We start from the raw sequence: 26,093 nt of genomic DNA, 5'->3' as shown, positions 1-26,093 counted from the left end.
AGAGCAGAGCTTATCCGGTGCCATCGTTTTCATTGCCTTTACTGTTCCAAACGGTTTTAAGCTTTTAGAGTGTAACTCTGTCCAACCTCAGTCCAGCTCATTCAGATTAGCACAGGTGGTTTTAAGTCCAAGACTCCGTAGTCCAGGTTTTAGTAATCAGCAATTAACCTGTGTTTGGGAAAGCTACCTTTTAGGCCTGAATGAACTAATGTGTATCCAGGCCTACTGTTAACATCTGAACAAAAACTCATGCTTGTCCTTTCAATTCTGTGTTGACCAGAAATACTATTTCAAAATAAATCATCTGGCAATTATGAATGTTTCTATCAAATTTCACCGAAATCAAAAAATTAATTATCCGGACATCTCAAACCAACCTCATGAGGGTGGTCTAAGTTAGAACTGATATAAAACAGTGCTGAGATGCTTCTTTATGTAGCATAGTGGTAGATCCACTGACCAACATATTAGTCTGGCATTACAATAATGACACTAATGTGGCTTAAAATGCAACCACTTTGCTGTATCGCATGATAAATAGCACCTTAAGTAGGTAATTGCAATGACCTGTACATTTTGCAGTGCACAGCATTTTGATGTTAATTAAATTAGGTCGGAAAATGCTGTTAAGAAACCTGTAAGGTCTGCAAGTGTTGCATCGCCAACTAATCAATTGCCATTATCATGTCCGGGACAAAGGTCTCGACCCGAGGGACGTGTTGGATTCTGCCGTTTCTTCTCTCCTCTTCGCACAGAACAAGGTGCTCTGCAAAAGCAGCACAATTTTATGGCCACCGAGGGATGATTTTACAGTTTAAGAGTAACGGCTACCCATAAAAATAGTGGCTCATCGTTTCAGAAATGACAATACATTGTGAAACTAGCCAGCACAATGGCTGTATTGTTGGTGTGCTGTCTAAACATGAATCTATTATAGCAACACTACTGCTGCACCTTCAGGAGGAAATGTCTGGGTAAATGTCTCTATCTGTTGCATCAAAAAAAAAAAAAGTGTTCAGAATCTGCAGTTTTGTTGTTGTACAACAAAACACTTTAGGACACAGAGTACTCAGTGAGCCTCAGTGGAAACATACAGTGTCCTCAACAGATGTCATTATGTGGATTAGGACTGTCTCTCCCGCTCTGCTCCCCTCCTCCCACTCGCCTCTGACCCTCTCATTTATCCAACACGAGGGCGGGTGGGGGGGTGGAGAGACGGGATAGACTGGCAACAGGTTTCGCCACACTGGCCAACATACTGTACTTAAGCTAGCAAGCACCTCTTTGTAATAATCTGCAGAGATAGAGAGTCTCTTATATGGATATCTTCATCAGCCTTTAACTGTCTTTTTTTTTTGGTGGATTTGTTTGTGGAAGACTTATAAAGATGATTAAAACCATGTTTCAACATGCGAAGAAACATCCAGGGGTAGGTTCCGTCATTCATTTATCTTTTATATAGTCAGAGATTTATAAACAAGGCCTAAACAGCTGACTGTAATTTTAGACTGGTGTTTGCTAACAGTTGCACTTCTAAACTGCAAGTCACTGAAAAAGAGACACAAAACTGAAAACATGACAGTGAAGAATGATAGAAGAAGATACATTTGAAGCCAACCGTGTAAATGGCATGAATAATGTGCAACACTGCCTCGACGCCGCTGAGAGCAATATGTTACTGTGCAGCTTAAAGCGTGGCACTAGAATACCAATTTGCAACTACAACTTATGTCTTAAAAATGCAGTAAAATACTGTCTACAAGACATACTAATGTTATTAATTAGTAACTGAGTCCCTTTCAATTTCACAATGACAGCTCAGAGATTACAGAAAGCTTCAGAAAACTAATAAGTGGACCTTAAAGTCTGGATTCTTTTGTTACAACAATTATAACTCCTTTCCTGATCAACTTGTTTGAAACAAGTACTGTGGCAGTGTATAATTACGCTGGCATCTTAATTTGCTTTACCAACATAATAAAATGAAAGCAGAAGAAAGACACAGAAGCTGTCTTTTTTTCTGCTTCAAAGCTGTGCTGGGCTGACCCAAATTTGAGGATTGACGTTGTTGGCTTGGCAGTGCACCAGAAAAGTAATAAGGGCAGCGTCAGTATCGAACCCCAGCGAGCATAAAACATTTCCTATATCGGTCAGGCTGATGGTGAAAGGTGAAACCCTCTGCTGCGTGGCTCGACATGAAGAGATCAGCACCCGGGGATTGGACAGCTCCCGGCACACGACAGTCTTCATTATTTTCTTGGTGTTTGTTTGAGTGTCAGCGATCAAAGCTGACCTGCTTTGTTTGTGTTTATATGTGCTGCCGCTTCAGTGATGATCTAAGCGAGGCATCTGCAGTAAGATACAGTGTGTGTGCAGCGCACAGCGTGAACCTTTTTTCAAGGTTATGCCAAGTTCATCGAGATCTTACTTGGAGAAAAAGCAAACAAAAAACATGCAGCGTGGGCACACTGTGCAGTACACGAGTAAGACAACATGTGCTAGATACACAAGGAAAAAGTCTGTTTTAGTTGATGAAAACTGACTACAATCCTACTGACGCTCAGTTGTGATTAAAAAAAACAAAACTGGAAATACTCACTGGTTTCAGCTCGTTAGCTTACAAATGCAAATCAGCATCTTTAGGTTTCAGGCTATTGATGATCAAACAAGAAATATGGAGATAATTAAGATGAAACACATTTGACAACGTGTTGACAAGGATAATAAAGAAAGGTGAGAAATCATTTAATCTTAATTGATAACGCATGCAGACGACTAGTTTCATGTTAGTGCATAATTTCTTAATTATTATGATATTTGGTTAATTGGCACCTTGGATTCTGGGTGATATTTAACATGAATTAAGACAAAATATTAATAACACAAGCAGGAAAATAATCTGCAGATTACCATTTGTATTAACTAACTGCTGGCTGCAAAACTATTCAAACTTCATTTTGACACATGGACATGAGGACCAAAAGTCTATAAAATGCTCTGAATGAAAACGAGAGCGTAGCCACGGTGATGTCACTCCTGATTTTGAATGACACCAATACTGTTAAACTATAAAGGCAGCTTATGTAGGGGAGAGCAATGTGTCATGATTTATGAGATGAATCATCATCAATTTGCAAATCCTGAACACATTTTAATGACCACTAAATCACTGTGAATTTTGCTTTCCGCAATAATTAGTTGATACAACAAAACACATCTTTCAGCTTTTCAAACTTTTTTTTGGGAGACCTGTAATTTTAATGTGGCTGTCTTCTGTTCTTTAAATGTTCTATAGGCTGTAAACAAAATAGGCGTGACAGTCAACACAAAATATATTTTTTGTGACATTTTTTATAGTGCATAGGTATAGTTTTTCCATTTCAAAAAGATTTATTTCTTACAGTTCTGTGAGATACATACTGGACTTGCAGGATAGAAAGAAAGTATCAATACGATACCGGCTGCCGGCTTTGGTATCAATTCTACTGATATTTGGATTTAAAACTTAAAACTAGTACCTGAAACCATGAAAGTCTTTACTGAGATCACAAATCGAGTCAGCACTGGATTCGTTTTCTCAGACTTTTATACAACGGCACTTCATTTTGAAACCAGAACTGTCAAATCCTGCTAACTAAAGCCCTTTTAAAGGAACTTCTGCAATAACTTCCCAAGTCTATCTATCATATAGTCTATGCTTTAAAGTAGAAAATATCAAAGTTTTATCATCACCAGACTTTCTCCTAATCAACAACAAGGCAAGTGGCAACGCAATCAGACAGAAGACAGATGTCGAGATACAGCTGAGCAGAGACATCCTTCAGTTCAACCTGATCAAACTGTCATCTCTCTACAGCTTGACTAGATCTGTGTGGGCTGCGAACAGCTGTTCGCCAGTGGTGTGACTCTCCCTCTCCATCTTGTATACACAGTATCACACAGTAATATTAGGAAAGTTATGCCTATGTAGTGCTGATAAATAGATGCGCCATGGTGAAGGGATTGTCACACCTAAGCTTTGGGTGTTTAGGATGACATCACATTTCCTCCCCCTTCCCCTTAATGTACTTTTTAAAATGTTTAAATCCCATCATCATCACCTCTCAGGATATCAGATAAATGTGTCTGCATAAACACATTCATGACTGTGCGTCTGAGAGCACCCACTGGGTGTGTAAGCTCATTTTTGTGCACATTTGTGTGAGTGTATGCGTTAGGTGTGCCTCCGCCTCAGTGTGTGTTTGTGTTTCTGTCACTCACTGTGACAGGTATAGCGTTATAGGAGGAGAGGCTGGCACACAGAGACGCGGCAGCTCTCTCTTCCACTGCGTCCTTGCCCGTTCAACCCAGGCTGACAGTGAGCTGCCTCACACATGGCCTGGGTCTCATGCATATGGAGGAGGGCAGGGAGAGGGAAAACAGGAATAACAACTACCAGTATATGTGTGTGTATTTCACACGGGCGTATGTTCATGGTACATATCACAGCCAACCACTTGATGGAATGTGTTTGTTTACCACCTTCTGTCTCTGTGCTCTGGGACTAATGCAACCCTCCTCTCCTCTACTGTCCTTTCCTCAGTTAATCCCTCAATTTTTCTTCATGACTCTGGGCATCACAGGGGCCTCTCTCTACCTGATCCGTCTGGCAAGAGGGCCGCATGTCACGTAAGTTTTCATATTGTTTGTCTGCACACCGTAGGATTCTTCCACTTTGCTATTGCTAGTGTGAGTTTACAGGTTTTGAAACGTTGGCTGATTAAAGCTTGATATCAAACTGCCTGGACGGTTTGGTTTCAATAGCTGGTCCCAGTTTTGATCTGGGTCTCTGCTGACATGACATACTCTATTTTAAAACATAAAATCAGAAAGATTTGGAGTCAGCAAGTGGATGGAATACATAAAATGCTATCACCTCTGAACCCCAATGTCACTTGTATAGATGTGTTAATTTCTAAAGTAAAAAGAACCAAATGTAACCCCTGCTTCTCTTTAAATGTTAATTCGCTACTACTTTCTGCTGCTGAACTCTCTTAAAGTCATTATGGATTTGGTAAGACCCCTAAAAAGTTCGAGAATAATTCAGTCAGCTAAGTATTCAAAAATTGGTAAAAATTGTGGCGATAACAACAAAGAGGTTCTTAACCACCAAGGATCTGAAAATTAGGTCCAAATTACTGCGACATAGTCAGACAGTCAGAGTCCATCTTCTACCAAAGCCAATGTTCCATATCACAATTTGAAATAAAGTGATAAAAGATCAGAAACAACATTTTTTCAGTTTTCAGTTTTACTTGTCATATGCAAGTTAGCACAGGGTCAACATCGCAATGAAATGTATTTGACGAGCAGAAGACAGTCACTCAGCAGAATGGTACAGTAGAAGAAAAAAACCAGGTACCATCTTTGCCCATGCTTCTCCAAATTTCATGACAATCAATTCAGTAGCTGAAATTTACTCCCGTCTCAGCTACTTGTTGAAGCCAAACTACGATTGACAATGTCTTCATGCTTTTAATTTTCACAGTCCAAAATCTGATAAATCCCACATGATCATTACAAAAATCAGTGTCTGAAGGGTAGACAAATAAAACAAATAATTTGTGTCACAGAGGAAACACTCCACAGCTGGAAGGAATAGTGGATTAAAATACCAGGATCAGAGTCATCTTCAAGCCTGATGAAGGACACAAGCCATCTGTTGGTCAAGTAAAACAGTTGTTCTACATACGACCAGTGTTGTTGGAGTTTTGACTTTTCCAACTAGTCACCATCAGCTTGCAACCATTGGAGAGCTGGTCAAACTTGGAATTACTTTGGTTTTAACAACTATGAAACCTGTAGGCCAACAGACCTAAAGAGCCCCTCCTCATGCAGCCTCTAAATTAACAAAGTTCAAAGACCAGAGTTCTTATTCTTTCACTTAGTCACAGCCACAAAAGACCCAAATTCAACTCTAACTGCCCAGTTCCTTCTAACCTGAGTCTTAGACAATTAAAGTTCATGACACAACATGGCCTATTAAACAAAACAGAAGTTCTCACTTCAGCATCATTAAAATCCAGCCACACATGTTTAAACATGCTATCCATGCAAGTTTAAAGTATCTTAGAACTTGAAGTGATTGAACAAAATTGTCTGAAATTACCTTAATCAAGACTACAAACTCTCTCAGCTGAATACAAAGGAGCATTTGCTAAAAAGCAAGTTCTTAAGCAGCGACTTTGTATGGTTAATGCCTATTTGCTGGATGGCTTGTGTTTATTTCCAACTTTAAAAACCAAAAGGATATTTTGCCGAGTGGTGCTGAAAACACAGAACTGTAAGTATGCACTGATTTCAATACGAGTATCAAAACAAGGCGTAAACACTAAGAATAAGACAATTTAATCAGGTAGCAGCATTAAACTGTCATGTTTTAGAACTGCACTAACCGCACTGAACTCGGTGACCGCTCACATACAGTAAATGTTCACTGCTCGTGTCCTACTTTGAGCTACACAAACCCACTTGTTCTGAGGGTCAGCCATAAAGCCTGACCTCATCACCAGCTGCAGACACTACTGTTGGTGGTAATGGAAAGCGAGGAGGGGAGATATGCTTTCTCTGCCATCGGTCTCTCTGTCTCTTTGTTTGTGCTTTGGCGGTGTGACGTGTTGCCGGAGGGGAGGAGGAGGAGGGATGGACAGTCACAGAGGAGTGCTGTGAAATCCAGACTTTGGTTAATGAACAGAGGAGAACTGCCAAGTCACTGGGATGAGTTCACCTTATCTCATAATCACTCTCTCTTCTCCCCCCAACTTCTGTCTCCATTCGGCATCCACATATTTATCTTCTTTTGTCTCCGTCCTTCTGTTGCTCTGTCTTTCTTTCCCTTGTTATTTGTTGCATCGTGGTCTGTTACCCTTGTTTAAGTCTTTTTCTCTTTACCTGCCTTGCTTTATGCTTATGTTCTGTCTTTTTTCTCCTTTGTCCTGCTCCTCTTTATCCTGCATGCCATGAATCTCTGCACATTTGCAGCCTCTGGGATAAGAACAACAACCCGGAGCCCTGGAGCAAGCTCGACCCAACCTACCAATACAAGGTGACTATAATCCCATCACACACCAAGACCACATTTGCACCAATCATGCCAGAATAGTAATCTAGACAAGAATGGCATTGTTTCACTCATTCACTGAAAATCTCACATTTATCATCAGCTTAAAAATGACCAAAATAGATTCTGACAAATCAGTTCTGTCAAAATGTCAAATACATGACGCTGCTTCCTGGCTTTCTTCACATCTGCTCAAACAAAGGAAAACAAAGTGTCTCTCAAAAACAAATTAAAGCAGATGGAACCAGGAGCTTTTAGTGGTTGGTAATAATTTGCCTTACCTCTGAACAAGGCCAGAGCTCCAAACAAACTAAAGAAAATATAAACAAAACTGACCCAAAATAAAGCAGAAAAACAGCCACTTGACAGGACCCACTAAAGAACATTTGGATGATATTTTTCAGAGAAAAAGAGTGTTTTCTTGGGGCTTGAAGGCTGCGTTGCACGCTAGTGGAATGAAAGTCCCTGCAGACAAAAGGTCAGGACATGGCATGTTTAATTTTCGATAGGAAGGCAAAGGTCTCGCATCGAAATTCTACTGAAGTCCAAACAATGATCATAATGAGGAGGGTGAAGTGAGAAGGGATGAGGGGGGAGGTGAGGGTTTTAGTGGCAGACCAATCAAGAAAAATACATGTGGAGAAAATAATCACTGCCAGTGATTTCACGGCTGGAGGTCTGAGAAGCGTGCAGGACACACACATGCACTCGCACAGTATTTATTATCCATGGCATATGCAAACTAAGGGTCGACCGATTAGTTTTATCAGGGCCAACGCCAGTAGCAGTTAATAATCCAGAGAATGATAACTGATATTTGGAATTTAAATCAATTTGCAGTGAATGAACATTTCGGTGTTCGGTGAACAACACAAAATTTTATTGGTATTTACAGTAAAAACTGCAAACTTTTTTTATTCTGGACGAAGTTGTTAAGAATGGATTATGTTGCCAAAACTGTTTATTTTATCTGAGGAAAAGGTCTCGCTGCAAAATCTATTTTATAGTTTTCTTATACTACATTAGCCACGTTTGCCAGATCATGCAGAGACAAAAAGGCTGTGCAGGATGTGTATGAGCAAAGAAAGATAGTGGTGAGATATGTGGTAGTGACAGATGGCTTCACATCAGGAATTAGGGGGTGGGATTACATCAGGTACTGGCTCTTAGCTAATTTTTGTTTGCAGTGGTGATGGACAGGTTGACAGATGAGGTCAGGTCAGAGTTCCCATGAACTATGATGTTTACAGATGACCTCATGATTGTAGTGAGGGTAGGGAGCAGCTGGAAGAGAGTCTGGAGACATGAAGGTATGCGCTGGAAACAAGAGGAATTAAAGTCAGAAGATGCAAGATAGAATATGTGTGAGAATGAGAAGGAAACAGGTGTAACACTGAAAATGCAAGGAGCAGAGGTAGTGAAGGTGCATGAGTTTAAATACCTGTGGTCAACCATCCAAAGCAAAGGACAGCAGATGAGAGGTGAAGAAGAGAGTGCAGATGGGGTGGAGTGGGTGAAGAAGAGCATAAGGCTGGGATTTGGTACAGAAGGACAGCAGAAGTGAAAGGCAAGGTTTGGCGATGGAGATGGAGGAACTAACAAAGAGACAGGAGACCAAACTGGAGATGGGAGGTTTGACAAGATTAGGTGTGAGCACATCAGAAGGACAGGATGAGTGGTTTGGAGACAAAAATTACAGAGGCAAGGCTGAGATGGTTTGATCATGCGGAGCGGTGATGGTGGGTATATTAGACAAAGGATACTGAAGACGGAGCTTCGAGTCAGGAGAAAAAGAAAGACCACAGAGAAGATTGAAGATCCATGGATGTAATGAAGAGCAGAGGATTGGTGTGACATGCTTCACTGTAGCAAACCCTAAAGGAAGCAGTCGAAAGTAGAAGAAAAATCCAAGCAACAATGACAGCGTTGGGGTGCATGTAGCCCATGAACGAAAGTCAAGGGAGTTTCACACCCTTAATTTAAAAAAAATAAAATAAAAACAAAACAAACATATCCGCTTCTGATCACTCACCAGAACTGCTTCACAGAGCTTATCTTGCATAGTTCCCATTTCTGTATAGCTGTATATCTCAGATTTCTGTAAAGTTATTTATTTATAAATACAGAATATTTATTTCATATTCTGTATAGTTTTTCATATTTATATCCTGTTCATAGCCTGTACATAGCTTGTACTCACTACAGCCTGTACATACTTATAGTTATAGAATATTCACAACATACCTCATACCGTGTATATTATAACATAATAGACCCATTTCTGTAATATACTTACATAACTATATTATTGCTAATATATATTGTAATATATCTATATCACTAAAGCACTTCTGGATGGATGCAAACTGCATTTCGTTGCCCTGTACCTGTGCATGTGCAATGACAATAAAGTTGAATTCTATTCTATTCTATTCTATTATCTATGACGTAACCTGCAGTGCTCATTGGTTACACAGCACTCTGATTGGACAGTGGAATGGAGAGACATGTTTCTCAAGAGCACAGATTGGCTGTGATATACCCACCTCTCAAAGAACCATGCCTTTAAGTTGATTTACTTTATGTGGAACTCGGCCTCAAAACTTAAAGAAAAATGATTTGGCCAGGGCAATAATCTGCCAACCCCTACAGCAAACTGTTGTCCTAAAAGCATCAGTGGGATGAAAATATAAGAAAAAAAAATAGACAGAGGTCACAGTACATGGTAGTGTTTGTTTATACTAGAGGGTGAGAAGTTCTAGGCTTTTTTTGGTTTTTATATTCCCCTCTGTTTTTGTAAAATGCTATCCTAAAGACGACACTGATGAATTTAATTTAAGCAAAACAGATTTAAATGTATTCCTCCTTCCTTCCGCAGTTTGTGGCCATCAACACAGACTACAAGAACCTGAAAAAAGAGGGACCTGACTTCTAAAAGGTCCTCCAGGCAACTCCAGGGGCACCAAGTTTAGCAGGACCTCCTGCTGTTATCTCACTGATGTGAAACTTCTTTCTGATGCTCTCTAATATACACTGTGAACAAAAATAAATAAAGATCACATGAGACAGATGACTGTATTTTTCGTGTTGTCATAAAAAGTGTTGGTTTATCCAACTGACATACACAGCATTAAAAAAAATCTTTCAGTGGACTTTAAATATAAACATTAAGTTTTTTATTCTTAAACGGCTTAAATAATAAGCACGAATCAATCTGTGATAGTTTTATCATTTTTCTTTCTTGTAAGGGCACTTTAACTAGGAGGTCAAAGGTCAGGGTCTTACTCTGAAATTCATCTCGGAGGCTGGAAGTGATCCAGCCTATTTTCTCAAAGCTGCACATATCACACATTTGCAATGTTGATATGTGCAGCTTCATGACTTCTCACCCTACTCTGCATTACAACATAAACATGCTTGAGACATAAACAATTAAGCAAGTGTGTGTTTCATGCCTTCTAACCTTTCTAACACACTAACTTAATGATGTGATATAAAGTAAAGTAACATAATGCCAAGCTGTTATCTTCTTTTTTTACCAAGTGCTTTGCATCATGCTTATTGTGTTTATGCAGATGTATTTCACATCATGAAATGGAATAACACACCAAAAAACACAGGATCAGCAACTTCCTACTACTTAAAACACACACACGCAAATAACAATAGGGAGCTTCTGTCAAACAAAGACCTTATGATGGCAACAAGAATTATTTATAATAATAATAAAAATAATAATAATAAACAGATGAGCAATTTACACTTTATTATGCACCAGGGTTTCATAGATGAGAAACAATGGAGCCAAAAGTAGATGGAAAAAACAAGAAACAGTGGACATGAGCACCCTAAACCTGCATTCTTTCTAGTGGCCAGCAGGAGGAGAGGTCCGGGGTTAGTTATTTAGTTATTAAGCAGAAGATTTTAAGAACAGCATCCGCATATAGGAAAATTTTAACACAGAATTCCACTCACGCTGTTGGTGTTAATTAAACGGTTTGTAAAATTGTTACATACACTATAAGCTTCTAATATTTGTAGCTGACTTTTCTATTGAACTTTTTCATATTCTATAAAAACAAAAAAACAAAAAAACAACAACCTCCAGACAAAAAATAATATTAGGCTCATCACTTCACAAATCTGCGGCTGATTGGATAAGTAAGCCACACATGGACACATGCTGAGAAATGAACTTGCAGATAAAGAGGACAGAAATAGAATCAATCATGAGAGACTAATGTTTGTGTGGGTTACTGAGCTCTTAAACCAAGTTTCTGTCCCAGAAAGATGCCGTCCAAAGACACAAAACTGTTTGATCACTGCGTGTCTTTTAAAGACCAAAACCACTTTTTTTTTTCAAGGTATGGAGCAGGAAAAGGACACTCAGAAGCATTCGTTTCTACAAATATGTCTCCTGCTGGCACAATTCTCCCCTCTTGGAGAGTTCATTGAATGATGAATGTTGTGTGTCTGTGTGAGTCTACATGTGCGCGCGCCCTCGCTCAGTATCACTGGCCACCTGACAACATAAAATCCCGCTCTAATGGCACACAACCTGTCTCAATGACAGACCCCTGGGTTCTTCTAATACACTGCTTAATAGACAATCTATGTTCCAGACCCTGCATGGGTCCATTTATGTGAGTGTGTCTGTGTGTGTGCAGCTTTTAAACAGTAATATGCTTTCTCCAACAATGTGGTGACCTGCCCTGTGGGTATTGTCTGTTGCTGGGTATTGTGTGTGTGTGTTTGTGTCAGATGCACAAAACCTGCTGACAGGTAATCAGCTGGGCCAAAGTATCACACTGGGGCATAATCGCAAGGTCACACACACAGACACACACAGGGGGGACAGTTATTACCCAACCTGAACAGCTTCACAGGTCGCCGTGATTGCACTGCCTCTTTGCGGTAATATAAAACTAACACACAGAGGCGAGAGCAGCTCACTATGAAACAACTTACTAATTAGGAGTAAAAGCTTCCTTTTATAATCTATTCTGATGCCATTCACTCCCTCCTTATTTACTTCAAATATGACTTTTCAAAAACATCACCTGCACCCTGTTCCTTCACAAACATCATTTTTAAGCTCTCGTAGTCTAATAATACGCTTTCCTTGACTGCTTTTTAGCTATTTTCTAAACTCAACAGAAGTCAAGGCAACACTGCTATTTAAGGAGGACTATAGAGCTGAATTAGTATATTCATACGGCTTCAAAACTCAGTGTGTCACGGCCCAGCGGCACGAGGGAACAAAGATGGACACAGGTGCAGAAACCAACCCGGAAGCGAGACGGTAGGGAACAAATGATTTATTTCCGCCCACAGGCAAACAAAAGCAAAAGCAAAGCGGCGCCACCACACTCGTGGCGCGTAGGATTATTTACGATAAAGAGGGCGACCTAGACACCTCTAGGAGACGGCTGAACAGCAGAGGCAGCGGGGAGGTAGAAACAGGACTAGGCAGGGGCCGGGGCACTGGAATAAGAGGAGATCACGGTCAGTGGGATCCAGCAGACAATCAACGATCCTCCACAGTTGAATAGAGTTGCCTTACTTGGTTTCAGGTGGAGGTGACAGGTGGAGCGGAAGCCCGGAAGCGGTCGAAGCATGGGGAGGCAGGCAAGTGAGTGGTGGGCCGGCAGACCACGTCGTGTTAGCAGCAGGCGGCCCAGGTCCAGGAAGGCGGGAGTGAGGGAGACAAGATCTCTACTCCGGGTGCTACCTCTGAGGACAAGAAAAACAGGTAAGACATCACACAGCGTCTGACAGAGTTATGATGCTCCACTCGACTGACATGGGGATAGCAGATACTCAGGCGATGAATGGTTGAGAGCGCAGGTCTGATATACTGCTGGCATGATTGCTCACAGGTGGTCAGCCAGGGAGGAGCAACCGAACTCCGCCCAAAGGAGGAGGGGCCACTGTCGGAGACCTGCAGGTGCCCACCCAGACCATGACACCGTGTCAACAAACCCAGGCAATCCTTTTCCATAACTGCAAACATGAATGCAGACATGCAGCCCCAATCAGACTTCAGAAGGCAATGAACTATGGCAGCGTGTGATTAAGATCTCTGCTTCACAAACACAGGTAGTGCTGCTTTTCCATTACATAAGTTGATATGAGAGCTCTCATCAGCGAAGCAGAATGAGACAGACTTATGAAGACCATCTCCTCCTCGATTAAATCGTCTCTGAGCAGATATTTTTAGAAGAGGATTAATTTTAATGGCTGAGATAAGAAGTAAGTTGTGGGTGGAGAAGGGACAAATAAATAAGTAAATAGGACATGCCGCAAAACAGGAGGCATCGGTGGTGGTGGTGGAGGGTAATGTGGCAGTTGTTGCGAGGCCCTGGGCAGATCCACTGATCTAGCAGAGATAGAGAGGCCTTTCATGTTTTCTCCCAGAGCTGGAGTGATGTAAAAATCAAAGAGAAAACCAATGTTTGTCTTTAACGCCTCTCCCTCATGACCTTTCATAAAGGAACAGGTTGTCAGTTTAAATGCTGCATTTCTACTTTTTTTAGTTTCTAAAAAAAAAAATGGCCAAAAGGTGAATAGAAAAAGGATATAAATTAGATTAAAATTAAATGGGTTATGTAATTCTGATTTTTATTAAATTTAACTACAGACAGACCTTTTTATAGCAGAGATCTTTACCAATACTCGAATGCATCCAACTTTATAACAAGTATCATATTGTCTGCAATCATACCAGCATAATTGTTATGTAATAATATCATTATTATAGCAATACCGTCCGTTTTTGTTCCCCAGTGTGCACAACAACAATCAAACCCAGGCATGTCTGAGAGTAAGAGCCTCATAACAGCCTTTGATGACAATTTAGGACCTAAAAAGGAGCCACTTCAACAACCTCTAACAAATCTCAGTACTTCAGGTCTCCACCCAGCAGTCCTCGTAAAATGTGAAAATATGTTGATGGTGTCATCAAACTGCGCCTGTTTTGGAAGACTGTTGCGACGTCGGTCATATGCACCTGCAGTTGAATGTTAGCTGTTTTAATTTTTTCAGAAATCTCTCAGTCAGAACATGCTATATCATGTTTAGGTGGAAGCTAGCAAGCTAACTTCCTGCTAACTTTGGATGCCTGGATGTTAAACTTAATTGTTACATCTTGTAAAGCAGCAAAGCTGACCATTTTATTAAAGATTAAAGAATTTAGACAGTTTTTAACTCTCAGTGATGCCACAGTGTTCGTTAGACTTTGGGAGCTGAAGCAAATGGAGTTTTGGACCCAGATTACTTCCCGAGGCTCCTGACTACGGTAGCCATAATGATCCGAAACCCCATCAAGCGGTGCAGCCATTCGTAGCGTACCAAAGTTGTACTAAAAGATTTGACAGATTTTTTTAGCATAAGGTGCACCAAATTATAAGGTGCACTGTCGATCTTTGAGAAAATCAAAGAATTTTAAGTGCGCCTTATGGTGTGAAAAATACGGTTTACAGAAGAAAAGAATATATCACAATATATATTGTTACTGCACATGCTTCAAATTACATTGCAATATGGATTTTAGGCCATATCGCCCAGCCCTACCCACATGCAAACAAAAAACACCACTTGAAACCTCAATAAGATGTTCTGATTGCTCTAATCAGAGCTGCACAGATACAGATGAAGATCCACTTCAAGAACTGAATGTTTATTTCCAGGTGTCATTGACTTTAATGTTGTGACTGATGAATTTATACAGAGTTTTTATACAGCCTATACTGAGTTTTCATATGACTATCATCAGTAAATAGAAGGAGAAAAAAGTTGTATTTATCAACTTCACAAAACAATACCAGTAAGATCGAGTATTATTAAATAAACTGTAAGTGTTTATAGAGACACAATGTTTTGAAATAATTTTGTCTAAAGGCAAAGAAAGCTTCCCTGCAAAAATCAACAAAAACAGGATTTTATTTTAATGTAAAGGAACCAATACAGTTAAACCTTTAAGCATTTTATTCACACGCATCAGCTGGTGATATATACACATGATTTTGTATTCCAGTCTTTCATATGTTATAAGAACATCGCCTACAATGATGCGTCATTGAGAAGTGTGCAGAGCTGACCTTTATAACATCACAAAACCACAACACAGTCGAGCTGCTTGTGAAGAAAGCTGAAAAGAAAAAGCAGAAAATGGCACATCCCACCAAAAATACAACAATGCACAGGTAACATCCGCTCTATATGAAACTCTGAATATGCCAGCAGCAACTTTATAATGTGGTGTATGAGAATAGCTCCCACTGTGTGAAAAGCAGGACAAAGAATTATGCTGCATTGGCAGTCTGGCTCCTTGAATCCCTCTTCACTTTAGGAATGAGAACAGCTTCCACTGCGGTAAGGGTGAAAACAAAAACAAAAACAGGTTTCAATTACTGGCTCCCTGCTGCAGGTGTGGGAAAATATTTGTTTATTTAAGGTCAAGGTAAAAAGGAGAAAATCTGTGTGTAAATCAAGTGTAACTGGCTCACTTAGAGAGCACTCACTGCTACACCGACACACGAACAGAGGTTACATGAAGAGGAAGTCATAGACAATAACTCTCTGCCTTGCTTTTTAGACTAGCTCAACTGATCCTTTGTATCTGTTTTCTGAAAAAAATAACACAGTTTTACTCTTAATTAATAGAGCACCAATTCAGTGAACTCACTGTATTGTCATCAGGGTCATTCAGTGTCAATTGACCAAATGCTTACAGCTTGACCATCTCTGATTTCGTTGATCTTGATGCTTTGATGTACAGTAAGATAGTGAAATAAAATTATAGTAAATGCATTTCATCTCTTGTGGTGTTTTATTATTTCTGCAGCAAAAGACTGTTACTTTATGGTAGATCTGAGAGGTCAAACAGACTGCAAATTAAGAACGCACTAGCAAATCAAAATACATAAAAGATGCTGAATAAAACAACAAAAGTAGAAAAAAGGCTCACAAAACACAACAGAAGTGCTTCTACGGACACAATAATGTGATGGACCAGTGTGGAAGTGACAAAAATCAAAAAAATGCAAAGGATTGCCCTGAGACACGCTTATAAGAAGCAGAAGGTTCTTTAACTTTTGTGGGTTTTTTCTATTTCTGTTGTGTTTTTGCTTCCTGTATATTGCAGTACATTTAGCCTCTCAGGGTCACCATAGTACAAGTGCATATATAATTTAGCCAAGTCCAAAATACATATTACAAAATAATCTGGACAAGGCAGGAAGTAGGAACTTATGAACTAGGTTCACACAAGGGAACCTGGAACTCACAGAGAACAGGGCAAGAGCGACGCAACCTAGAGGGACAATGCGACAAAGGGCAAGGGAAAGATGAGACAAAATATACACACACAGGATAATGTGGGGACAGACCACAGATGGAACGTAGAACAGAACCAAAAAATAGAACAATGAGTCCAAGTCCAAACAAACAGAAAGACTGGTAAGTCAGGAGGACAATTTCCTGAGGTGAAGCCAATCAGGAGGCCAGCTGGGTGGCCAACGACTGAGATGGAGGCTTTTGTTATTGCCTGTAAACAAAAATATAAATAACTCAAATATTCATATTGGGAAAGTGACACAGAACACTTTCATAAGTTCTGATACTACCAGACACCAAATCTATCAATGAAAGTGAAATTTAAGTTGTTAGATGCAATTTTTTTTAATTACAATGTTTTTGCAGGATACTCTTTCCCCCCCACCAATTTCCTAGGTTAATGTCTTTGTAATATTCAAATCAGATGAACGGTCTCAAAGTACCATTTTATGGTACTGGGTACACGTCATATATGGTGATCTGTGCTACACATTTCAACAGCTTTTCAAAAATTCTAGTGTAGGCTGTACTGTCAAATTTTCAAGCAAATTCAAGCTCCCACAATTTTATGCAGAATTTCAATTACACTTTTGAAATTCCATAGTCCTAAAGTCACAGTTTGGCCTAAAACACTTCAATGACATACCTTTAGTAGGTTGTACTAACTAATGTGGAATGACCCATTATTATAATTGGCTATAGGTTAACAACTGTATAAGTTGTTTTTTTTTATGTTGTTACTATATCATATGACTATCATTTGTAAGTGGACACAGCAGAAGTCAAAAAGAAAAACAGATCACAAAGCGTATAAAAATGTACTTTAAGAAGTGATTTGAAGGAAGTCAATGATTATGCAGCTTCATTTCCTTTGGTATGCTGTACCAAAGTCTAGGGGCCCTGATGGCATAAGCAGAACCATCTTTAGATTTAAGCCTAATCCTTGAAACACCCTGAAGGGCCAAACCTAATTACCTAAGGCCTCGAATTAGCTCAAAGGAATCAACTTTTATTCCATTTAGCTTGGGGCCAAACTCATATGTATGAGCAGAAATTTGTGCCATCAGAAACTGAATTTGAAAAAGTTAAATTTGAATTGCTTGGATTGAATCTGAATTGTAACTTGAATAAGTGCTTTTAAAAAACTGAATACGAATTAGCCTAATTTGAAATTCAATTTATTGGTTTGAAAATGATCATCACTAAATTGAAATTGAATTTTATTTTTGAAAATGAATTCATTTGCTTTGAAACTGTATTTCATCCTTTAAAAATTTAGCTCTCAAATAATTTCAGATTCACTTCTCACCATTCAGTTTCAAACGTAGTTCCAAAATTCCGTTTTTTGGGACTTACATCCGGTTCCGGTTCAAGAGTAATGAACGCAGATTAATAGAACTACGTTTTACTAGAGGACCGAAAGTGTTACTGACGGGAATCTACAGTGTCTTGAGCTGAATTAAGAGTTCAGAAGTCATTCGTCATGTCGAATGACCAGCGGATAAACTCTCAAGTTGGTAATAAATGTATTACATGTATAAGAACAAGCGTCATGTTAACAAATGATACCGCACAGTAACTTTTATGCTTATTGTAGCTGTTAGCTAAAAATGCTAATTTAGCGTAGTTTCCCCTGAATTCATCTTTGACAAACAAATATGATCAACTGTTTCTAGTAGAATTCCAAAGTTGTCATCTTGGACCCTCTCAGAGCCCTGTATGCTTGCAGAGACCCCTACAGTAGGGAAACATGCAAAACGGTGTCCAAACCTTTGTATTTTAGCTTTATTTATGTCTTACACAGCATCCCAACTCTTTAGCTAACTTAATAACTTTAGCTAAAGTGAATAGTTAGTCTAATTCATTAGTGCAGCATTACTGGATCACCTCTGTTTGAAGTGATATAATATGATATAAAAACTATCACTGAAACAGCAAACTTTGTAAGTTTATCTCTTTATAAGAGATCAGGAAAATAGCAGAGAAGGACTCAGTAGAGCAGGAGCTGGTTGATATGATGCCATCTGTAAAAAAAAAAAAAAAAAAAAAACACAAAGGAAGAAAAAAAAAAGCAGAGATGACCTGTAGCTATGATTCTCTTGTAATTGTTACTCGTAGCACTGATCAAAAAAAGTTGTCTCAGGTTACTTTAAAAAGGGGTGTCTGATATGACGACAGGTTGTTTCCACTCATGTCTAAATCTGTGTTTCACGTTTGTTAGGTACAGCTGGCAGAAAGATAAACTCCATGCTATGCAGGACTTTGTTAGGTTGTGCATTGTTGGTGCAGGGGATTCGATAAAGGGTCACGTTTGACTATGATTATCAGCACTAGCAGCAGCAGCATTTGAGGTAGCATGAAAGGATTAGGAGCCGGATTAGGATTACTGTACAGACCAGCATCATCCATGTGCTCTGATGTGATGCCACTGACACTATGAGAAGCACTCATGGAATAATTACAACGCATTAGTGTGGCTTGGATGTATAAATATGACTTGTAACATGGTTACATCCAGACAGACAGACAGCTCCTCCTGTTTATATTTAGATCATTTTATGGTCGTATCAACTTCTGCCAGGTTTAATCATGACAGGTGTTGAAGTGACAAAGGTACATTCGTGCATACTGTGAGGCACACTCATACCGTCTCTCTCTCTCTCTCACACACACACACACACACACACACACACACGCATGCACGCACGCACACACACACAGCTCCACAGACATGACAGGCTGAAGATGCATTTCTAATTAATTGCTGACACTGTCATTTATCCCTCTCCTCATTAAAAGGACATGATTTATTGTCAGATCAGCTACCAAGGGAATTAAATTTTATCATCCTTTCATTTTAAACTGTGTGCGTGTCTCGGTGTGTGTGTGTATGTGTGTCTCAGTGTGTGTTTGCTTCTGTTTTTACAGCAGAGGGCAGATCAGAGGGAGTTTTAAGGCTATGATATATGACCGGCATTATGAGGAAATGTACCAGATGGGTAATACTGTGTACGATTATGACAATTACAACTGAAGAGTACTTTTTCATTGCACTTTTTCTTGCTTGTGAACCCATTCCTTTTACAGAGTGATTTTATGATCTGTTCTGCTGGTAAAACATATAACTCATCTGCTGTGCTTCTACAGAACGGAACAATGAAAATATTGTGGTAACTCCTGCAAGGGATTAAGAGCAAGCTGCGTTACGTAAGATGTCCAACAAAAAACAAATACTTTTTTTTTTAAGGACGGAACCATTAGTGCTGACTGAAAGGTTTCTCACCAAGTTGTTTGTATGTGCGTGTGCGCGCGTGTGCATGTGTAAAGCAGTTTCCAAAACCTACTATGCAGGTGTGCAGTGTTGTTTTCAGTATTTTCTGATGTAAAACTGAGTTAAATTTTGGTTGCAGAAGAATAGTTACTGGTGTCAGTAGTCACACACATCACTCTTTATGTAGCTGTAATGCACAGCAGGTAACCTCGGCTTTGTAGGCATTAAGTAATAACAAACTCATAGAAGAAAAATACCATGACCACAGAATGAAGACCACCTGAGTGGATACCAACAAAATTAATATTCCCAAACTATACCTGAATATATTTATAACTGCAGGTATGAATTACTGTCACTCATTGAATTCGAGACCCCATAAATTGGCAGATTAAGGTTTTCTGAGTACTCCGGCAAAAGTGACCAACACTCTGCTGTCTCATTAACTGCAGACCCCCAAACGTCTAGCGTTAACCTCAACACAAAACCTCTGTACTCTGAGCTTTGTGTCATGGGCTTCCATGTTGGAGCAGTTCCTGTAAGTACAATGTTTCTATACTGCTTTTCTACTCTGAGCACTAGAAACTGACAGTACATTACTATAGTCATATTTTGTCACACACATCATCTGGAGACAAGTAAGGTACAGGCGCAATTTGCTTTTCATGATTCCTACAAATCAGTCTGCTTGTTAAAAGCACCTGCCTAATATTTGGCAGGTCAGCTTTCTGCTTCAAAAATAACTTGCTGGCATGGCATAGACTTGCCAAGACTTGTGAAGAGCAACATGAACATGTATCAGCATAAATGCCAGGAAAAAAGGTTTCCCACCTGAACGGCAAACCCAGAGCCTCTTGCAGCCATCTTAGACTGAAAAAACCCAAACAAAGCTTTATTCATTATCCCACCTCTAAAGACACGTCGTTATCACAAAATAATCAATGCTACTTTTTCACCTCTCACTGGTTTTATTGTCGTGGCTGGCTGATACACAAAAAAATGTTCAGATTTTCCAAAAAAACCCATTTCAAATTGTTTAACTTACATATTTAACTTACATATTCAACAATGCACATAAGCTGTTATCGTTTAAATTCAAAGTAAAGGAAAGTATGACATAAATGTACCCTTAGTCAATTCTATTTTGTCATGGTTCAGTAGTGTGGATCCTAATGCACGATTCAACAAGATCACAGCTTTTGTGGGCCGATCGTGGCTCAAGATGATGAATGGATGTGTAAAGCGCTTTGGGGTCCTTAGGGACTAGTAAAGCGCTATACAAATACAGGCCATTTTTACCATTTTTGTGCTGGTATTCCAAAGGAAAAACCCCCCAAAAGCATCTGAGGAACAACTTAGAGAAAAACAGGGCAATGGAATACACTACCATGGGAAGAACAGCAGAGACTTCTAAAATAAATACACACCAGGTAATATATTGGGGGGGGGGGGGGGGGGGGGGGGGGACGACACAGCTGTAACAAATCACGTCAATCAACTAAGCAGAGAAGCTAAAACTCAGAACGAAGTACATGAAACACAGGACTATCAAAATAAAACAGGAACTAACACATACCCTGAGACCCAGACTAAGACTTATGAACTTGATACAGGTGATAAACAAGCACAGTGACCAGATAGAAGTAACAGAATGAAAGAGGAAACCAGACAACCATGCAAACAGGAGACAGAGAGACCAGACAGAAAGGGGGGCATGACTGGGAACACAGAAAGGGATCACAAAAGACGATAACTAAATATTGCATAACCAAAAAGATAAACTAGAATACAAACAGAGGATATAATAAATGGCAAAGAAATATAGAAGCCTGACTAAAATTGCAAAAGAGCCAAATTAAAACAAGTGACCCTCAAAACCACAAGGATTCACTAAATCCACAGAGAAACACAAAGCCTTGGGTTCAAGACCCAGAAATGACACATTTTACACGAGTGAATTTAAAGAAGTGTTTCTTGTTACGCATTGAAACCAACTTGAATGTGCCACCTCATGCTCAGACATGTAAATCCACAGATTTAATATGCATATCTACACATCACATAACATGCATAGCTGAAATATCAGGGACTCTGACTTGATCAGTCCTGCAAGCAGGAACCTGGCACAACACATGTTCACGCAAACAAAAGACTCCTCCACAAAAATACAATCCCGGCGCCAGCTTTAATGCATCTCTGTAAATCCTGCTGAGGTCAAATGGTCTGTGATGACTCGCTGCACAAGGACCAGTCCACAGCTCCGAAAAGATTCAGACACATCTAAACACTGCCACAGGTGTTCTTATTAATTTAATTAAAATGACAATAAAAATGTCTTCATAGATATGACATGAATAATCAACACAAAACAGCTGATAACCTAACAGTGGACAGTGGCAAAGGCTGAATGAACACTGGTTCCACTGAAATATTTTTTCTTGTCCTACTCCTGAAATTAAGTGAAATATGTGAATGTTTGCATTTAATATTCACTTTTCAATGCCAATATTTTCTGACACTGATAGCAAGCCTATAGGAAACCTCCAAAACAACAGCACCCTGTCTACAGGGAAATGCTAAACAACTCAGCCCAACACTGGCACAAAAATAGTGTCACAATACGGCTGTGTGCAGGCAAGAGTAGGACCCAAACGCAAACTCACAGAGTCAAAAGGTAAACTCAAAAAACACAGCTTTATTGCTGGCGTGAAGTGGGACACGAAAAACAATACAAAATAAACTAAACTGGGAAAACTAAAGCACAAGGAGCCACAGGGAAAAATCACACAGCTATGAGGGAGGACGCAACACTGACAAAGAGAAACATGGGGCTTAAATACACTGAGGGATAACGAGGGGGAATGAGCCACAGGAGGAGAGCATAGCTGAGAGTAATTAAGCAGGACGAGGCAAGGGGAGCAAAACTAGAAACATTAACATAGAACAGACTGTGAAAGTAAAACAGGAAACACACTGACGGAACTCAAGACATGTGAACTTAACAGACTGGGGGAGACAGAACATAGGGACCTGAAACATGGAACAGAAAGGCACAGTAGATCAACATGAACATAACAACGCCACAGGGGAAGAGTAAAACTGAACACGATGAACACAGAAACACCAGACCTCTTCACAATAAAACAGGAAACATAATGAGACGTAGACATGACAACCCGAACTTCACAATGTAAGACACAGACATGAAACACATGAAGAGCAGGGGAGATTTACCATAGTTGGAAACACGAGGGGAAAATAATAAGAACTAGAAACACTTAAGCATGATAACAAATGAACTTAGGAACCTGAAGGGCTTACATAAACTAAAACATCAAAATGAACTAAAACTCAAAACACTGGGTCATAAGACCCAGGATCGTGACAAATAGTCCCAAATGCCATTCTACTTTATGCAAATTAGCCAACTGGTATCGTCATACAAACAGCTCAGCAAGAGAAAACAACCTCATGCAAACGTTTAAAAAAAATAGATGGATTCTATTGCATGCAGTGGTTAGATGTTACAATATAAGGCAGTAGCAGTAAATAGAGAGAAGACTTCAGCCTCTGTTGGACATATTAGCACAAGCAGCAACCAAAAACCTACCTGTGGATGCAGCCAACTGACATTAGCAGATGAACCTTTTTCGTAGAGTGGGAAAGGCGTGAGTTGTCCGGTGCAACTCTTCCTATTGGAAACGAGCAAAGGAAAAGTATTTATGTTTATGAAAGTAACTATTATAAAACCAAAAACAACTTTTAGCAAGTTTGCTTACTTTCATGGTAAATGAGTGCCAGGTATTCACACCCACTGTTAAGCAGTCAGCAGGTAAGAGAACAGCCGAACGGTGGGCGGGGCATAACAATTTAAGTATAAAAAAAAAAGAGCATTGAGGCACGGGCAGTGTGCCACATGAAGGAACCAGCTCTAAAAATGTCCTTTTAGCAAATTGCAGTTCATTTTCCAGCCACTATGATAGACTCACCTGCTAGTGCAAACATTTTCTTGGCAGCAACTATTGTATTTAGGCACGTTGACATGGTCAAGATAATCTGCTGCCGTTCTGACCAAGCTGACTCTGAATGTGGTTGTTTGTTCCAGAAGGGCCGGACTGAGTGTTTTGGGAACAACTGATCTACTCTGATTTTCTAACACAACCATATCTGGGATTTAAAAGAAATATATCCAGTAGGGGTGGGCGATATAAACGATATACGATAGAAACGATATAAATTTGACCAATGATAGAGATTTTGATCTATCACGATAGCGCATGTTGATGATGTCATCAAGCTGCGCCTGTTTTGGTCGAAAGCATCGCAGCGGCTACAATCAAATTATGCCGGTGAACAGATGTTAACAGAGATGAAGCACTTTTGAAATATGGGGAAAGCCAAAAACTGCGCTTCCTCCACTTCTATAACATTGATTCATTAATATTGAATTCTCTCTCAGCTCTTCTATTCCCATATTGTTGCAGTATATTAATAACTAACCTCTTATTGTGGATGAATAATCTCAGTTGTTCTCCTGACTGAAGTTTGCCCCGTGTATAGCATCCTGCTATGCGATTGCATTTGTCCCTAACCACCAGAATCCCTCACGTTAACTTTTATCATCGAGTGGAAAAAAAGTTGGCGTTCATCCTCCAGCTTTACTGTGCTAATGTTATGCTAACATAGCTGTGTTGCTAGCAATCACGTAGCACAACATTATATACCAGGTAGTCCAACTTCATTAACCCTGCAAACGCCACTGCTGTTTAGTTGTCTGTCTTCATTTATGTTGGAAGTGGTAGCAGAGCTGTACGTTTTAATTAGTTTCAAAAATCTCTCAGAACATGGTATGTCATGTTTAGGTGGAAACTAGCGAGCTAACTTCTTGTTAACTTGTAACTCCGTTAAATTTAATAACTTCTGTTTTCATGGATGTTAAACTTAATTGTTGCACCTGGTAAAGCAGCAACGCTGATGATTTTATTAAAGATGAAATAATTTAGACCGTTTTTAACTCTCAGTGTTCGTTTGACTTTGGGACCTGAAGTCGATGGAGTTTTGGACCCAGATTACTCCGCGAAGCTCCTCACCACAGCAGCCATAATGCTCTGACAATCCATCAAGCAGTGCGGCTTACCAAAGTTGTACTAAAACATTTTTAACAGATTTTTGCAAGCCAAGATCGGTTCGAGGTCAGTAAGCACAACCAGAATTCATACATAAGGCACACTCTCGATTTTTGAGAAAATTAAAGGATTTTAAGTGTGCCTTATAGTGTGGAAAATATGTTATACAGAAGAAAAGAATATATCGCGATATATATCGTTACCGCTCGTGCTTCAAATTATACCATGATATGGATTTTAGGCCATATCGCCCAGCCCTAATATCCAAATACCTCAAAAAAAAAAAGAAAAAAAAAAAGGCTACATTTCACTGTGTGTTATACTTGTATAACTATGCATGTGACAAATAAAGAACCTTGAACCTTGAACAGTGAACGGCAGTTCTCTGAGTTTTGATTGTTAATGTACTGACAATGAAGTACAACTTTTTCAAACTCTATCTTCTCTATATCATGGTCAACATGTTGACCAAGGATGGTTAACAGGAGAAAACCTTTCTGGTACAATGATAAATCACAGAAACTCATTTACTTGCTAATGCTAGCTGGAGCTTGCAAGGAAGCGCAGATCGTAACTGATCTCAGAGCTGTGAAAGCAGGGCCAGTGGCAGCATGCCTGCTGTCTTGGTTTCCCTTAGTTTACTGTCAAAGACATGAATGTTATCTACAATGGCCATGCGCAAACCACCAGTCACCCTGTTCCAATCAGTGTTAAGGTTAGACGGGCACACCTTCAGAGACACCTTGCTATGAGATTGAAATAAGCGTAGCTTTGAGGGGCAAAAAAACAAGTGAACAGATGCACATATTAAATGAGATGAGTTTTTAATTCATGGTTTGTCCTGAAGAAATATTACTGTGAGGTGTACCAACCAAATGGCCAGTGAGTGTAACAAGCTGACTTGTGGAAAACCAACCAAACTGCAAAAAAATGTTATAAGGAAAAACTTTTTCATACTTATTTTATAAACCAACACTTTTTTGTAAAACGGTTTGTAAAAAGTTTTCTTCTTGAAAACCAGAAATGAGGTATCATGAAATTAAAAAATTCAAGTGTAATTATATGAGTATGCATGTAAGTGGAGATGTAGAAAATCTGTACTGTTTAGGAAACTTTCATCTGCAAACGCTGCCAGGTAAATGCCACCAACAATGTTATGTCAATATCAAATAGATGCATGCATTCACATTTTTTTTCTATATATTTTGACTAAATTAGTTTTTCAAAGCTTAAGATTTCTGTTTTAATCCTCTGCAAATAC

At 39.5% G+C, this 26,093-nt stretch overlaps 1 protein-coding gene across 1 annotated transcript; it reads left to right on the top strand.

The window, feature by feature from the left end:
• The first annotated feature begins 1,209 nt into the window (after positions 1-1,209).
• Positions 1,210-10,169, top strand: LOC113021937 (cytochrome c oxidase subunit NDUFA4). The gene is made up of 4 exons (XM_026166822.1): positions 1,210-1,429; positions 4,583-4,668; positions 7,021-7,084; positions 9,978-10,169. The coding sequence occupies exons 1-4, from the start codon at positions 1,388-1,390 to the stop codon at positions 10,032-10,034; spliced, it is 249 nt and encodes an 82-aa protein (XP_026022607.1). The 5' UTR covers positions 1,210-1,387; the 3' UTR covers positions 10,035-10,169.
• The last annotated feature ends 15,924 nt before the right edge of the window (positions 10,170-26,093 follow it).

The sequence above is a fragment of the Astatotilapia calliptera genome, chromosome 5 (assembly GCF_900246225.1).
Source record: "Astatotilapia calliptera chromosome 5, fAstCal1.2, whole genome shotgun sequence".
Taxonomy (NCBI): domain Eukaryota; kingdom Metazoa; phylum Chordata; class Actinopteri; order Cichliformes; family Cichlidae; genus Astatotilapia; species Astatotilapia calliptera.
Note: the sequence above shows the minus strand (reverse complement) of the source record. Positions and strands in the feature narration are given on the sequence as shown.